The 16,507-nt window shown below is 37.2% G+C and overlaps 1 protein-coding gene across 5 annotated transcripts in view; it reads left to right on the plus strand.

Moving 5' to 3' along the window:
- Positions 1–16,507, plus strand: part of LOC125228782 (multidrug resistance-associated protein 1) — a 116,945-nt gene that overhangs the window by 63,284 nt on the left and 37,154 nt on the right. For 3 of the 5 annotated variants that reach the window (XM_048133465.1, XM_048133479.1, XM_048133495.1), the window contains exons 7-11: positions 6,122–6,362; positions 6,820–6,957; positions 10,183–10,329; positions 14,485–14,569; positions 15,074–15,271. In XM_048133465.1, coding sequence (XP_047989422.1) covers positions 6,122–6,362; positions 6,820–6,957; positions 10,183–10,329; positions 14,485–14,569; positions 15,074–15,271 — 809 coding nt within the window. Of the gene's footprint in view, positions 1–6,121; positions 6,363–6,819; positions 6,958–8,948; positions 9,096–10,182; positions 10,330–14,484; positions 14,570–15,073; positions 15,272–16,507 lie in introns of all 5 variants that reach the window. The other 2 variants (XM_048133471.1, XM_048133486.1) reach the window with 2 other exon arrangements.

Here is a 16,507-nt window from a genome sequence, read left to right on the forward strand (position 1 = left end):
AAAAAAACCTGGTCTAAATGTTGACATGTGCATAATTTTGCATTATTATGTTCCGAGAGTATGATCTGAAGGTATTGGTAAGCACTATTTGATATAAGAAGGTCTGATATTGATTTTATTTTAGGGAGTTTATGGTACTTTCATTAAGGTCTAGCAAATACATTTCGGACAACCCTTATCTGGCTTAATTTGAGAATATTCCAATGACTCATTAGTACGATTTCAACAAACAAAGGTTAATATGCTGCCAAAACATATTCTTTAAGAGTCCTCTTCATGGTTCTTCAATAGGGCACTTGCAGAATAAATGCGGTGAATTTATATAATTAAAAAAAAAAAAACGCATTTTTGAACAACGTTTCGGATTGCCGTAAATTGTTGATGCAAGCAGGATAAGAGAAACAGATAAAAAAATTAGCCATAGGCCAAAGTCTACTAGACATTCATGGTGTTTGAACAGTCCCTAAACCAGATCGACATAAACACTGTATGATAGATAAATTCGACATAAAAGTCGAAGTAAGCGTAAGCGCCATGCCACATTCTCTAAATGGCCGCCATACACAGATCCGAAACTTTATTTTTTTTAAATAACAGTGGCTAGACTATGTCCAGATATTCTGCTTTGTGGATCATGTGTAGTTGAGGTTCGCACCGTACAATTTTTTTTCGCAATCGTATCGTCTTGTACGCAGTTTGTGAATTTTCTAGTAGCATTTGTCCGAAATCGTAATTGGTACTCGGGAAGATTAAGTCAAATACTGTCTAAACCACATGCTTTACGTCGAGTTTCTAGGACAAAATGCGCACCTTATTATGTGACTTATTAAGCCCATGTCTTGTTATAAGAAAAAAATATAATAGAAAATAAATAAGGCTACTCAAAGTTGTGTTTATACTTAACGATACAGTACAGTCTTTATGAGTATTACTCAAAATAAACTATCAGTTCCGCGAACCAACGTCCTTGAAATTATTATCTGACCGCCGTGTAAAAAACGTAGACAAGTGTCCAAACAAACTGTGATGAGTTAGAGACTGATAAACGATGACTGCTTACAGTGCTTACTTATACTGCAGTTGGCGATAAAGGGCTGATAAGATGATGAACTTCAACAACAACATAACATAATGGTATTTTCAATCTAACATTGAGAGCTTACCTACCTTCTTTTTAACCCCCGAGTCCCGACGCAAAAACGACGGGGTGTTATAAGTTTGACGTGTCTGTCTGTCTGTCTGTGGCATCGTAGCTCTTGAACGGATTTTTTTTGTTTGAAAGTTGAGTTAGTCGGGAGTATTCTTAGCCATGTCTTAGAATCCTGAACTTGGCGAGACTTTGAACACACGAGAAGTAAAATACACTTGTACCCGTGTGTAACACAAAACTTTTCCCCTCACTATAGCGAGGAAAGTACAACGCAAAAAACGCGTTTATCACTGTTTCCAGTAGTTTCACATGTGGTAAATCATCTTCATCACTAGATTCACCCACTTTTATCAATTTTAATGCAGAAAATTTTACTACATTCAAGGTCAAATTACTTAATCCACTAATGGATAAAATGCGTTTTTACCCGCTGACATTAAAGGACAAAACACGTGTTTCCGAGCTAGTGAGGGGACAAAATAATTATTACGAGATCGTCAATCCGTGAATTTTCTCACTTGATGGTCTCATCGGAAGATCAGTGCTGGAAGTCACCAGCAACACGCTGAGATGAGGCCATTTCGTGGCACTTCATTCCTTTCTGTCTTGTTGTTATTATGTGTATTTTGTCTTACCTGTGTTCACGAATAAATGTTTATTCTATTCTATTCTAATGTCTGCGAGTCGAAGTACCTACATGCACCGTCTAATAGTTAAATGATCTATATCCTTGAACGTAATAACTGTTTGTGTTATTACTTGGTCACTGTGGCAACTGGCTTTAGAATTTCACACACAATATGAATATTGTAGACCGTCACCTAGTCATTGAATGATTACGAGGGTCGGTTGATAAGTATCCGAAACGGCACAGAAATAAGACAATATATCTAAATGTGATATTTTATTTTTCAACCGTATGTGTAAAGTCCCTTTCAAAAATAGCACTATTGTTGCGCAATGGTGATTTTTGAATTTTACTCTGTGTGACTCCGTCACTGAATCGTTTAGACTATAGTTGTCTAGTTGAGAAGGCCTCGTGGCATTAATTCCGGCATTTTCATTTTATTGTGCAATAGTGTTTGAATTAATAGTTGCACTGGTACTGTGAGCTGAAAAAAATTAAAGACCCGAGTTTGAAGAACTAGCTCATCCAGGATAAAAGCCGGATAACCATTTAATACTTAAACAAAAAAGTTAAGCTAAAATGCCAGTAGATAATAGATACAAGGAAAAGCATAGAATCAGTATCAGTCCCAAGATAAGTGTTGGAAACGACTTTGACAGCGCGCCGAGTTATCTTGGCCAGGCTCTATACTTCGTTTCTTTTAAGATTAGAATTATCTGTCAAACGGGTAAACAAAGAAGCAGTGGTCGTAGACCTTCCTTCTTCGATTTCGGCCGATACCACTGATTTCTTGGAACTTATGTACATAGTATTATAAGTTATAAGTTCCAAGAAATCAGTGGTATCGGCCGAAATCGAAGAAGGAAGGTCTACGACCACTGCTTCTTTGTTTACCCGTTTACGAAACGAAGTATAGTAACTTACCCAACTCTCTTCTATTACTTAAGTACTAGTAATTTACCCAAACGTTAGCGAATATGTCTGTATCGTTGTAAGACCGTAAGTGGTCAAATGCACGTGTGATTTTATCACAGCCTGTATTGACGAACGGTTATCTTTGATATTGATATCAAGTGCCGACATGACACTGCAACTCTTACCCACTCCGGAAAACGAGACCAGTGACGCAACTCTGTATTGTAAATATTTGTTGAGTTTTTTTTTATGAGACTTGGGCGATTAACCCTAGTCACACCAGGGTTAGCACATGATTAATTGGCTTGAGCGTATGTCGCCGCGAGATAAATCACACGTCTTCTTCTAATTGTATGAATGACATAAGGACGGGTAGTCTATCTCGTGGCGACATATTCTCGCGCCAATCATGTGCTAAGCCTGCTGATGGAAAGTGAAGACTGTCTAAGATGGAGCTCACCGATTCAGTAATGGATTATTCACTCTTGCTCAAAAGAGACCGAGGTCGTATTTTTCAGGGAACACCGGTAGTGGGAGCGCATCCCATTCCTTTTCAGTTCATGGGAGACCCTTCAACGGCCCACCTGTTTAAATTTAAACAGTTTCGTGAACATGATGCATTAGCACAAGTACCATTTGCCAAAAATATTGAACCTTACTGAATATTTGTATAAGCATGTATTTGTATAAGTAGTATACAATGTTCATTGTCTCATAAATTACATAGGTATTTACACAAACGACTGCGCTGTGTATTACAATAGACAGATAATAGAGAATATGCATTTCTTTAAGCGAAGATATTACTGTATTATACGATTTGAAACTATGGTCGCGCCACTCCGTGAATGACACAAATATAGGGTACTATGTTACTGTGAAAAAACTCTATAACTATAACATTGATCTAGAGTATTTATATATCGTCACTACTTTGAAAAAATCTCGTATCTCACACTGCTCCTCAAAGTTAAAACGCAGTAAGTTTATATGCATTGCATACATACTTATTACATTTTTCTTTTCATTGACAGAAGATACAAGTTTTTTTTTTCAAAGTAGTGACAATATATTACGTAATATTTTACATGTTGAACTATGGGGGAAGAACCTTATGCCATATCAATACCTACTAGGTATATTTCGCAACATTTGTTATCCTCCAGAAACAAGGGTGCAATGTCATGGGCTGTCGAGAAATAGTTATAAAATAGATTCTACATTGTCTTTCTACGAAAACGTCACACATGGTAGATTAATCTACCTTATCATTACTGTCGATGTCACCGTATTTATCTCAGCTGCCATCGAAAACTCTATCGATGCTGGGTTTTTGTAATTTTATTACAAGTCACATAATACAACTACTAACATATAGATAATATGTAATAAATAGTACATATTTTTAGTTATTTTTTTTTGTAATATCCATGCTAATATTATAAATGGGAATGTGTGTGTGCCCGTTTGTCCGTCTTTCACGGCAAAACGGAGCGACGAATTGATGTACGAGTATTTTTTTAATTGGAGATAGTTGAAGGGATGGAGAGTGACATAAGCTACTTTTGTTCTCTTTCTAACCGCCCTCTTCCCTAAAATGGGGGGTGGAAGTTTGTATGGTGCATTCCGCAACATTCGAATTTAACACGAGTGAAGCCGCGGGCAAAAGCTAGTTTTCATATAGATGTATTACGATTTATTAATGCTGGCTTTCCATTCACCTCTCTCTTACTAGCTTAAAACTAAGGTAAATTTTTCATATGTCTGAGAGGCATGAAAAAAAAAATACATGTCAACCCGAAATCTATCTTAAAATGACAATTCATCATTCGGTCTTCGAATTCAGCCTAGTCACGTTATTTTATGTTTTTGATAAGTTCACTTATCTAACTATTCAGATAAGAATATTACTTGAACATAAATTACAGTGATTGATAAGCGGTGAATCGCGTGATGTCAACAAGTGACTGAAACTAGAGTCGTTTGCAAATAATTAAACTATGTAATGTAAATGAAAAACAATAACTATAGAAAATATAATTACAATACCTTCTTACACAATGATTGCAATTAATTATACTTTGCCCTTTGTTTTAGTTCTAGACATATACAGGGTATATTTTTGATATTACCTCATATTTAAAGGTTTATTAGTATAAGCCCAACGGAACATATTTTTATATGATTTAATTAAAAAATATTACTTTTATTTTTTCAAACAAAATAATTCAGCACGCAAGGACTGCTATTTTTGTTAGCTGACTTGACGTACGAACTGTCAATTAGTTCCGCGTCTTCGAGATTTCAAATACTTAGGTGCATGCAATACATTGCTGCTCGGTATTTAAAAAGCAATTAATTACGCTCTGGTAGTTAGGACCAAACTTATAATTACTTGTTGTATGGGTTCTTAGCACTAAAACCTTGGTCTGGTTAAAGGTAATATATATATACATCATATATACTATATGGAACATAGTGTTAGAATTTACTTCATCTAATGTATGTAACAGATGCTTTTTCCTACACCAAACCGTGACGAATCATGCTATTCATGCTCTTCTCTTTATATAAATATTTGTACGAATTACAAACTATTTTTGTTTAGACATTCAGGGGTTGCCCTCTACGGAGTTCAGGAATTGTAACTAAGTTATTATTAGTGGACAAGAAAAATTTAAAAGAGTTCTGTAAAGAAATGAAATTTTCGCATAACTTCTTTACTCAAACATGCATAATTATACGTACTTACTATTCGCCATTTTTGTATGCAATAGAGCCCGTCTTGATGCATCAACGTCATATTTTATCATATTCGTAACAGATAAATTCGTAGAGCTTGTTAAAAAAATTTGCCGTGCGAGTCCCAAGCATTTGAACCTCAGAATCTTATCTTTTGTAACACTGACATCATATGATGCCGCTGGAACTCGAAGGGTTAAGGCATTTTGCAGTATAGATGGTGTTTTTTTTACTCACTAGTACGTGACCACACCAACGAAGCTGACCAACATTGGCTCGTCGCAAGTTCGGTGTTGCGCACTTGTCGGACCATCTGATCTTCATGATGGAACGGAGACATTTCAGGTGGAAACGATCCAGAGTTCGTATATGGCGACGGTATACACACCACGCTTCGCCGCAAAGATAGGCTACATCAGCCATCTTCGGGCGCATGAGCGTCGGAACGTTTTTAGGGGTCGCACTTGTATCGAAATGTACTATTTTATTGTTAGATATACTTTAAGACGACCTCAAGTGGCCTGTAACTTCGTGATTATATACACCAATACTGCCTAGAGACTTGCCGATTGACTGTGATTTCGGATTCTGACTTCTGTAGCAGTATCGTATTTATATAAAAGTATGTTCCTCAAAACAAACCTAATCACCATCCACCATCAATGTAATCTAACCTTTGTTTCCAGATTCCTTGAGCTAACCGCCTACCTAAACATGATCTGGTCAGCGCCTCTCCAAATAACGCTAGCCCTTTACTTCCTATGGGGCATCCTGGGGCCCTCAGTCCTGGCCGGCCTGGCGGTCATGATTGTGCTCATACCCGTCAACGGAGTCATCGCCAACAGAGTCAAGAGTCTGCAGATCAAACAAATGAAGTATAAGGATGAGCGAGTGAAGCTGATGAATGAAGTGCTCAATGGAATTAAGGTATGTTCTACAGTGAGACAGAGATCATATTGTGAGAGAGGGGGTGTTCTGCCTTTTCGCAGAAATATTTTTGCCGAATTTCATTTGCCAACCAACGTTTGGCCGAAGTTTCATTTTGACAACTAACGTTTAGCAACTTTTCATTTGACAGAATTATTGAAAAGCAGATTATTATAATCCATCTAAACGTTTGGCAGACTAATTATTTGTCAAATGTTTCACTTGGTCAAACAACTTATGGACGAATAACGTTTTGCAACGAAACATATTAGGCAAGTTACAAAAAATAATTATTAACATCACCCATTTGGAAAGGGTACTTTTCTTCCCTGTTAGGAGGGAGCAAAGACTATGTTGCTAGCATAATCATATACAAGCCTTCTTGAGCTTATCGTGGGACTCAGTCAATCTGTGTAAGAATGTCCTATAATATTTATTTATAATGTCTTCTTTTCAGGTTTTAAAAATGTACGCGTGGGAGCTGAGCTTCCAGGACCAAATCCTAAAGATAAGGAACAAAGAGATGCACGTGCTAAAACAGACTGCGTACCTGAACTCTGCCACGTCTTTCATATGGTCGTGTGCCCCTTTCCTGGTGAGTTATCGTCTGATTATATTACAGTTAGGGCCAGTTGCATCAACCCCATTTGACAGACACATCATCGCCACGCAGCAGACGTCATTCTGATTGATTCTGATTCTGATTATGGAACTTCACATACAATTAAATTTAACGAACGCTTTAACGGTGACAGACGGTTTGATGCAACCGGAACCGGCCCTTAGGCACTGGTCCCATCGCGAGCTAATAAACTATGAGCTATCGGCTATAATAACGAACAAAAGATAAGCACCCCCGTACAAGTAAAAGAGACACGGCGATTTTAATAGCTCACCGCTGGGCGAGTAACTATAAACATCGCCGTGTCTCTTTTATTTGCACGGGAGTGATTATCTTTTGTTCGTTTTTATAGCCGATAGCTCATAGTTTACTAGCTCGCGGTGGGACCAGTGCCTTAGTCATTTATAAGTATCAAGTGAATGATGAGATGACGCGCGATAGAGAGGTATGGAAGAGAAGGACAGGCTGCGCCGACCCCAAATGACCGGGATAAGGGCAGGCGAATGATGAGTAGTTTTTTGGTAACTCCTGAAATATTCTCAAGGGCGTCGTCCGTCCAGTCAGTACACCACTGGGGATCATAATTATATTCTAATAAACCAGTGTGTGTATAAATAAAGACAAAATCTATCATCCGTATTGGTTCACTGGACGGTGGACTCAATCTTAAAACAGACAGACGGACGGAGTTGCATAAGGATTCTTTTTTTCCTTTTTGGTACGGAACCCTAAAAAGAAGAACTTTCTCGGAAACTTCCGAAAAGTTTCGCCATCAACAAAATCTTAAATATCTTTGAATGTTCGAATCCTGTATAAAACAAATCTTTGCATATGTAAATATCTTGCTAGTAATTCCTAACTTATTGAATACTGAATTGTCGGGCCTTGTATTTATTACTTATTACAGTACCAATCAATCTTGTTGTGTCATAGTTATCAAAGAATTATGTCAATAAACAATCTGTATTGGTTTTTAATAACACAGATAAACATTATCTGTTACCGACTTACACATGTTATCGCTCTTTACAATCGGATTATATATTTAAACTGATTTATAATTTATTGTGACATGATTGATAGCTTCGAGCTTATAATAGAGATCTTGTAATAGAGATCAATAATAAAGATATCTTATTTTCTTACAGTAAACGGCGATAAAGAATGCACATATCGGTCTTTGGAAAGAGACAATTAACGTCACATAAGCAAGAAAGAGACAAAGCTCTACGAAGACGAAAAACCGATGTGCAATCATTATCGCCGGGTACTGTACGATATTTTTGTTCTACATTTTCACAGCGCTAATTATATTTAGATAGTAATTTCATACTTTACAAATTTTACCTAGATAGTCTTGAATTCTGTCCATATTTGATTTTTGTAGTGTTGTAATAATTATGTATTTTTTTCAGGTATCGTAATTAGTTCCCAAATACCGGTATTCAATAAACGCGGTCCAATAGTTTTCTATTTTTCTGTTAATTAAAAAAACGGTTTACCTGTATTTGTGAACTTGTTACTTAAATGAAAATCACAACAAAAATTATCTTTATTCTTATTTACTTTATTGACAAAATGAAATTACACTTTAGCAATTAGAGTATCTAAGCTTCACATGTTAATGCAATTATTTCGCCACTATGGACTACTGATGTGCCGACGGAAAGTTTCTAAAATTCTGAAATTTTCACATAGGAAAACTTCGGAAATTTTCCATACTTTGTATGGACAATTGTATGGATGGAAACTTTCCATTTCATAAAAAATCCCTTTATTTTTCGTCAAAGTGTCGTGAATTTTTCGAGAAATTTAAGATTTCTTTGGAAAATTTCCACAACTTGCACATCACTACTATAAACAGATGCTAAAATACTTATACACTCACTTTGAAGTACAACTAAAATATGTGCATCTTAGTTATCGTATCTACACAAAGTAACACGCAAATGTTTCTGTTCAAGGTGACCTTCCTTACTTTCTTAACGTATGTGATTAGCGACCCTACACACAACCTGACCGCAGAAAAGATATTCGTCTCGATGTCCCTATTTTTCATGATCCACCTGCCACTAGGGCTGCTGCCCCTCATCGTGGTCTCAGTCATCGAGGTGACCCTGAAACCTGCTCTAGCACGAGGCGGCTATGGTTCTTCTACACATAACACTAACAACCCATGCAATGCCATTATGAATGTGATCGGATGGTGAGAGTGGCTGGCTCTTTCTATTAATGCCTCTTCAATAGCCCTAAGGCACTGGTCCCGAAAGCGAGTAAACGATTAGCTATCGGTGAAAGAAAGGAACGAACAATATATAGTCGCCGTGTAAATAAAAGAGAGAGATTTATATTTCATTGCTCGGTGACGAACTATAACTCGCTCGCGCTATCATCGCGTCTCTTTTATTCACACGGGAGCGACTATCTTTTGTTCGTTTCTGTCCCCAATAGTTCATCGCTTACTCGCTTTTGGTGGGACCAGTACAACTGACAAGTGTTCTTTTCTGCACGGTTTTAAGTTATGGAAGAAAGTAAGCTCGCGGTCGGCTTACAGTCCAGCTATGTTTATGTAGGTCCTAAAGTATGAAACGATCGATTTTCTGTACATTAGTTCAGTAGCAAACACATTTTGGTAAATGCGCGTTGTCTGGACATGTTTAAAAATATTCAATGTGTTTAGGGTGTAATCCAATTGAATGGAAATACCCGGTCGAATAGGAACTAGTCCGCATTGGAGGATTCCTAGTTGTTTAAAAATTTTGATGTAGAATTTATATCATTAGCCGGGTCGACACTGACTGAGCAGCCTCGCGAGGCAATGCTGTGCTCATGCCAGGCTTCGAAAACCGTTTTTTACTCCATACTAAAATACCGGTATTTTTTCGTTCTTTGATTTATTCTTTTACGGTTTATTCGTTACGTAACTACACTAACTACATACTTAATTCAGTCCGATATAATCAGGTCTGAAATATTCGTTTCGGGGGTTGTAAAAATACCGCTTAAGGTCCCTGGATCATATGCTCACATTTGCCTCGCCCGAGCCAATTAGCTCGGCAAGATGGCGGCCCTCAGTCAGCTGTTCAAAATCTAGTTATAGGTATATCGAAAAATATTCCCAAAAAGAGTGATTAGGTACCCAAGAAATCTAATGTTTCATACTTTAAGACCTAATTTCTAATGTAAACGGTGTCGTAGGTATCCCTGATGTCGTTCGGGTGCTATGTACTGGTAAACGACACCGAGGTTCTGGACTCTAAGAAGGCTTTCGTAGCGCTGTCCCTTTTCAACATCCTCCGTTTCCCACTATCCATGCTGCCTAACGTTATATCCAATATCGTACAAGTAAGTTATGTATTATTGTATTACCTTTATATGTGTGTAGTTTTCGTTCGGGGTAGACGAGGCTCGGATACCGGTTAAAAGTTTAAACTTGTCTGTACAACATTTTTTGAAATTGATAATCCGGTTTAGAACGATTAAAAGTGGGTACCAGTTAGGTTTGGTAAAGAAAAAGTGTTTCGTTTTTCTTTTTGACCCATTTTCTAAATGTAAGGAATTCTAATGTATTGTCAAATTTATCTTATACTTTTAAACGAGCAATTCTTGTATATTTATTTATTTATTTATTTATATATATATTTATTTACACTGACGATCTCGGAAACCGCTCTAACGATTTCGCAGAAATTTGTTATGTGGGGGTTTTTGGGGGTGAAAAATCGGTCTAACTTATCCTTAGGTCCCGGAAAACGCGAATTTTCGAGTTTTCATGCGTTTTTCTTCGCGCGCCATCTCGTGTGCAGTAGTTGTACTGTTAAGACAGAATTCTTTCGGTTGATGTAAGTACTATTTATTGCAAACACTAGATGGCGACACAGGTCAAGGCTAAAACGAATAGAAAAATACACTATTTGAGTTTTTGTGGCGAAATGCGCGCCATCTCGTGTGGAGTAGTTGTATTATTAAGGCTGAGAATTCTTTCGCTCGATGTAGGTACTATTCATTTTTGAACTAGATGGCGACACATGCCAAGGATACGAAACAGAACCGAGCGAAGCTCGGTTGCCCAGATATTATCTATAAATAAAAGATTGTAAATGGAATAATAGTATATCAAACTTAACCTCCTCACTCGTACAATGTTAGTACTTATTCAAAAATGTATTTTGAACTTTTATTGAGTAACAAAAGGTTCCAACTTCCAAAACAAAACAAATTCTTTCAGGGCTCTGGCGGATAGTTTTCCGAGTTGAGGTACAAATCAGACTTGACTGACGATATATGTGACTTGTCTTCAGATTAATCTTCGAAACCTGTAGTGTAGTGTGACAACCCTGATGATATATAACTCATCTCATACAGAGTGACAACCCTATGCTCATGCAGCTGTGTGTTATGGATCATAGAGTTTTACGATGTAATTATAAGTAATCATAAAGTTTATGGTATAATTAAAGTAATGATTATTGGTCATAAAATATACAATAAAATGTAATGTTAAAACAGATGGGAATGACTATTGACCGTGACCAGGATAGTATATAAGCACGATTTTTATTGAATAAATATAGAGTATTGACTCGACTTTTGAGTTATCATTACACCCGAAGCACCCCACACTTCATGGCGACCCTGCCAGTCGGGCTGCTCGAGCACTAACCATCTGCTCGAGGCAGCCCACCCCGCCCGCGCACTCCGAACTACAACCGCGCCAGCTCAGCCTCCACGGCGCACGCTCTGAGACTGTATCACCCAGCTACCACGTCGCCCCAGCCGACCATGCGTAAGCCGAGCGCCGCTAAGTCACCAAGCCACGCTAAGCCTCGCCGCAGCTAGTATACCAGCAGCACCGACAACAAGGCGGCCGACGACAAGTGATTATGCGTGCCGAGCCAGTCCACCGCAGCATCGTCGACCCACGTCCCGCAGCGCAGCACCGCGCACCGTACCCGCTCCAGCCATGGACCACACGGTATAATATAACCTGTATTATTACGTCACCAGCGTACAATTTACACTAACAATGTTTCTTTTTTTTTCCTTATTAAGTTTTCTATATACTTTTTTTAATAAGTTCTTATATTTAAATATAAGTTTAATTTTTAACTGCAAAAAAAAAAACTATATTAATATATTATTATAATCTTAGTTAAGACCCTTTGAGTTATTTCAATTTAATGTCATGAAAAAATCGTTTCTTGGCATAACAATGTTCAGATTTTTTTTTCTAAGTTCAAATTGATTTAATATAATGCCATCCAGATTAAATTACCTACTTAGTGTTTTGTAAACTAAGACAGACAGGATTTTCAAGAACGCTTAGCCTGATCCACTTTAAGTTTCTGAAATCTTCTTGTATATGGATGTTTTTGAATTAGGTATTTGTTTATGAAAGGAAAAAAATGAAGGTAATTGATTAAAAATAGGTATGTCTATCGCACCATCGGTAGCCCGAGAGGCTTTGGGCGATACATAGCCAGGGTACGCCAGGATACAAGCAGGTACGATATCCTTGACGGCTGACCATGATTCGATCGAGAATCAATCGTGGAGACCTATGGACACACACAAATAGTATTGTGTGATGCGTTTAAAAGCAATGCCTGAATGTATGAAATATACTAGAGTATATTGTAATCGCCAGTGTGAGCGATAATTTTTTTTTCTTGTATCCTGAGCAAATAAATATGTATTGAGCTGAGTAATAGCCATAAATGAAAATGCGTTGTGTACCCTTACCGTTTGTGATGCATTTAGTCTGCACACAAAAATACGGTTAAAATTGTTTTTATCCCTTTCAAATAAATACAGAAGTCAATATGACAGGCAAAGACAACAGATCTAATGGAAGATTGTAAAGTGTTTATGAATAATGTCATTAGTAAAATTGAAACATATTATGATCGGATGACACCATCCAAGTAAGGAATTGCTAAAAAAAAAATCTCCAATTGCACAAGATAGCATCTAGATTATTTAGCAATAAGAACAATTTATATCCTTTACCACATAAGGACCAACTAATGTATCCCAGTAAAAAAAAAAAAAAAAAGCCAAAAAGCCAAAAACAGTTGTCATGTATAATCCAACTATTTTTGACTCAAAAAAAAAGGGAAAGCTGTAGTGTAGTGTGACAACCCTGATGATATATAACTCATCTCATACAGAGTGACAACCCTATGCTCATGCAGCTGTGTGTTATGGATCATAGAGTTTTACGATGTAATTATAAATAATCATAAAGTTTATGGTATAATTAAAGTAATGATTATTGGTCATAAAATATACAATAAAATGTAATGTTAAAACAGATGGGAATGACTATTGACCGTGACCAGGATAGTATATAAGCACGATTTTTATTGAATAAATAAAGAGTATTGACTCGACTTTTGAGTTATCATTACACCCGAAGCACCCCACACTTCAACAAGCCTCATCAAATCATTGAAGTCCCAAAAAATCTTCATAAGAACACCACAATAAAATATAGATTCATATTTGTTGTCCAATGAATTCATAAGAACTGGCTACAATTATATTTTACTGTTTCTATAAGGTAATCATTAAATATGGTTATGGTACTTATATCATGAATCACATATTACCCACACTGTTCATCTTCAGGAATCATCGTTCTTCGGCTGTACCATTCACTACAACATAATATCATATATTTCGTAACTAACCTAGCCCATCAGATATAATCTTTTCGGCATAAATTTAATTGTCCGAAACGATTTTCGCATCAGCTACTAGACTTATACAAACATGGATTTTACCCAACAAAACTACATACTTAGCCCATCAGATATAATCGAAGCGACCAGCGGGCATAGTACACTAGTGGGATAAACTATAATGCATCGGTGTGTCCCTATCGCACTTGCAAATAGTGCGACAAAGACGGCCTGGCGTTATACCGTTTATCACGCGACCGTGCTTGCCTGCCAGGATGCTCGCCAATATTTAAATAAATCATGCTGTTGCAGGCATCTTCTGGGCGAGCTCACTCCATCGTAGGCCACGTCTTTGCCTTTGGCTAGTCTGTGGTCAAGAGTAAGCCCATTTATAATTAAAAAAAAAAAAAAAGAGATATGTCGGAATTTAGAGGATTGTACAAATGTCGTGCATAATTTTTTACCATCATGTTATACCTACATTTTCTCGGAAACATTTATGTTTCCATGCTTCTTCAGTAATGCTCACTTCTTTTGCTGAGTCAGCCTGAAATAGCACACGTTTGCGTGAAAATATGAAGGGAAATGATTATGCACTACATCTGTGCCTCCCCTAATTTTCCTGTTTAACACAAAGTAATATGAATAAAGTATAAATCCATGTTTGTTTAATTTTCTAACATCATTATTTATGGTAGCAAAGTGTAGTAGCGCATTTTCTCATAAAATAGTTTAATGCTTAGTGCATGAGCTTGTGATGTGAATAAAATAGAAACAAATAAACAATGAATATTAATTGTGTATTTATATTTTTTAGACTTCAGTGGGTATAAAGAGATTGAACAAGTTCATGAATTGCGATGAGTTAGACATGAACTCAGTTGAACATGATCCTAAAGAACGTAAGTTGCTTTTTTAAATTTATTTTATTTTAAAATGTTCAACGTGTATGATGGAAATTTATAGCTCATGATCAGTTTTTGTCTATTAAAGTCAATATTTGAGAGTCAATGCCTGCATGTACAAATACATTTTTCATATTTTTGTACACATCTTTAGAGCATTTTAAGAATATTTAACATGTTAATTATATTGATTTATAAGGCACTGTCCCCACCAAAAGCTATATATAAACATATAAACTTTAATTCATCTCTATCGCTGATAGCTCATAGCTTGCTTTTGCTGAGACCAGTGCCTTAGATACATTTCTTATTACAATACAATACAAATCCACTTTATTGCACAACCTCAGAAATGTACATAGGAACACAGATTACAATAAATTTTATTACAGAGGTAAACAACAGGCGGCCTTATCGCTAAAGAGCGATCTCTTCCAGGCAACCGTTGGGTGCTTATTGTTGCGTATTAAGTAATAAATATTGGATATTTTACAATTCCAGCGAACCCACTGGTAATGGAGAACGGCAACTTCTCTTGGGGCGACAAGGACGCCGAACTGACCCTCAAGAACATAAACCTCACGGTGCCCAAGGGGCATTTGGTGGCCGTGGTGGGAGCTGTCGGCTCGGGCAAGAGCTCTCTACTGTCTGCCTTCTTAGGAGAGATGAACAAGATATCAGGACGAGTCAACACCAATGGTACCTATATCCAACTAGTTTATTTTTAACTCTTCTCTTCTAAACATATTTTTTACAAAACAATTGAATTGACCTCCTTTTTACTGCCTCCACATCAAAAAATTTACTTTGTTTATTCGGTATCCAACTTTAGACCTGACCTGACCATGACACGACTGAATTTGGTTTATTCAGAACGCAGAGTTCTATTAGACTTATTTTGGCCGGCATGTAGACCGTGATTACCTTTTTGATTTTTGTTGAGCTCCCGATTTCGATGTTACATGCATCATGATCACGGAAAACTGAAGATGGCAGGTGGATGTCAAAGTTGTGTAGACAACGCGCGATCTACCCTCCTTCGCGCGCGCCGGCTGCGTTCTCATTCAACATTACCACTACTCGCATTCACACTTGTTGGTCGCTATCCTGGTCAATAAAAGTATAATGAAACTAACCGTGAATCATTCAAAACCCTCACTTTCCACTCGTAAAATACGCATAGTCAGCTCCCGTAGAAAGTTCACCGGTAAAGCGCCGGTTTCCTAGGATAGCGGTGCCGGTGTAATACAAAGTATGTCGACGCTATATGACGGCACTGCATCCCTAAGAAAATGAGAAACGGCCTTTTTTCGTCAAGGTAACCTAATCTATGCTTTCTGTTTTTAGTTAGCTATCCAGTAAGAAAGAGTGGTATCTTACACTACCGTCAAAAAGTTTAAGACCAAACACGATATATGCAAATAATCATCATTTCATGAAGTTCCTATGAAAATATTACTTTTCAGTACCTACAGCCGACAAAATAAAGCGTATAACAATTTTTGAAAAGGGATCATAATAAGAAATAAAAGCTAAACGTTTTTCTCATCGAAAAATCCTCGACGCTTTTTCACTTCCGAGCAGATTCTTGGCATTCTTGCTATAAGTTTGTGTAGCGTTTCTTGGCTAATGGATTTCCACTCGTATTGCAGTATCTCCCATAGAGCTGTTGCAGATGTCGGACATTGTCTTCGGACTCTACGGTCGAGTTCATCCCATAAAAGTTCGATCGGGTTAAGGTCTGGGGATTGCGGTGGCCAAATCATATTTTTTAACACACCTTGGCGTTCTTTATTGACTGTGTAGCTTCTACAGATCTTTGCTGAGTGTTTGGGATCGTTGTCTTCTTGCAGAACAAATGGGTTGCCGATCAATATAATAAGATTACGTTGTTTTCTATTGATTACAAATTTAGTTTGATGATTTTTAGAAGGG

This window comes from Leguminivora glycinivorella, chromosome 1 (genome assembly GCF_023078275.1).
Source record: "Leguminivora glycinivorella isolate SPB_JAAS2020 chromosome 1, LegGlyc_1.1, whole genome shotgun sequence".
Classification (NCBI taxonomy): Eukaryota; Metazoa; Arthropoda; class Insecta; order Lepidoptera; family Tortricidae; genus Leguminivora; species Leguminivora glycinivorella.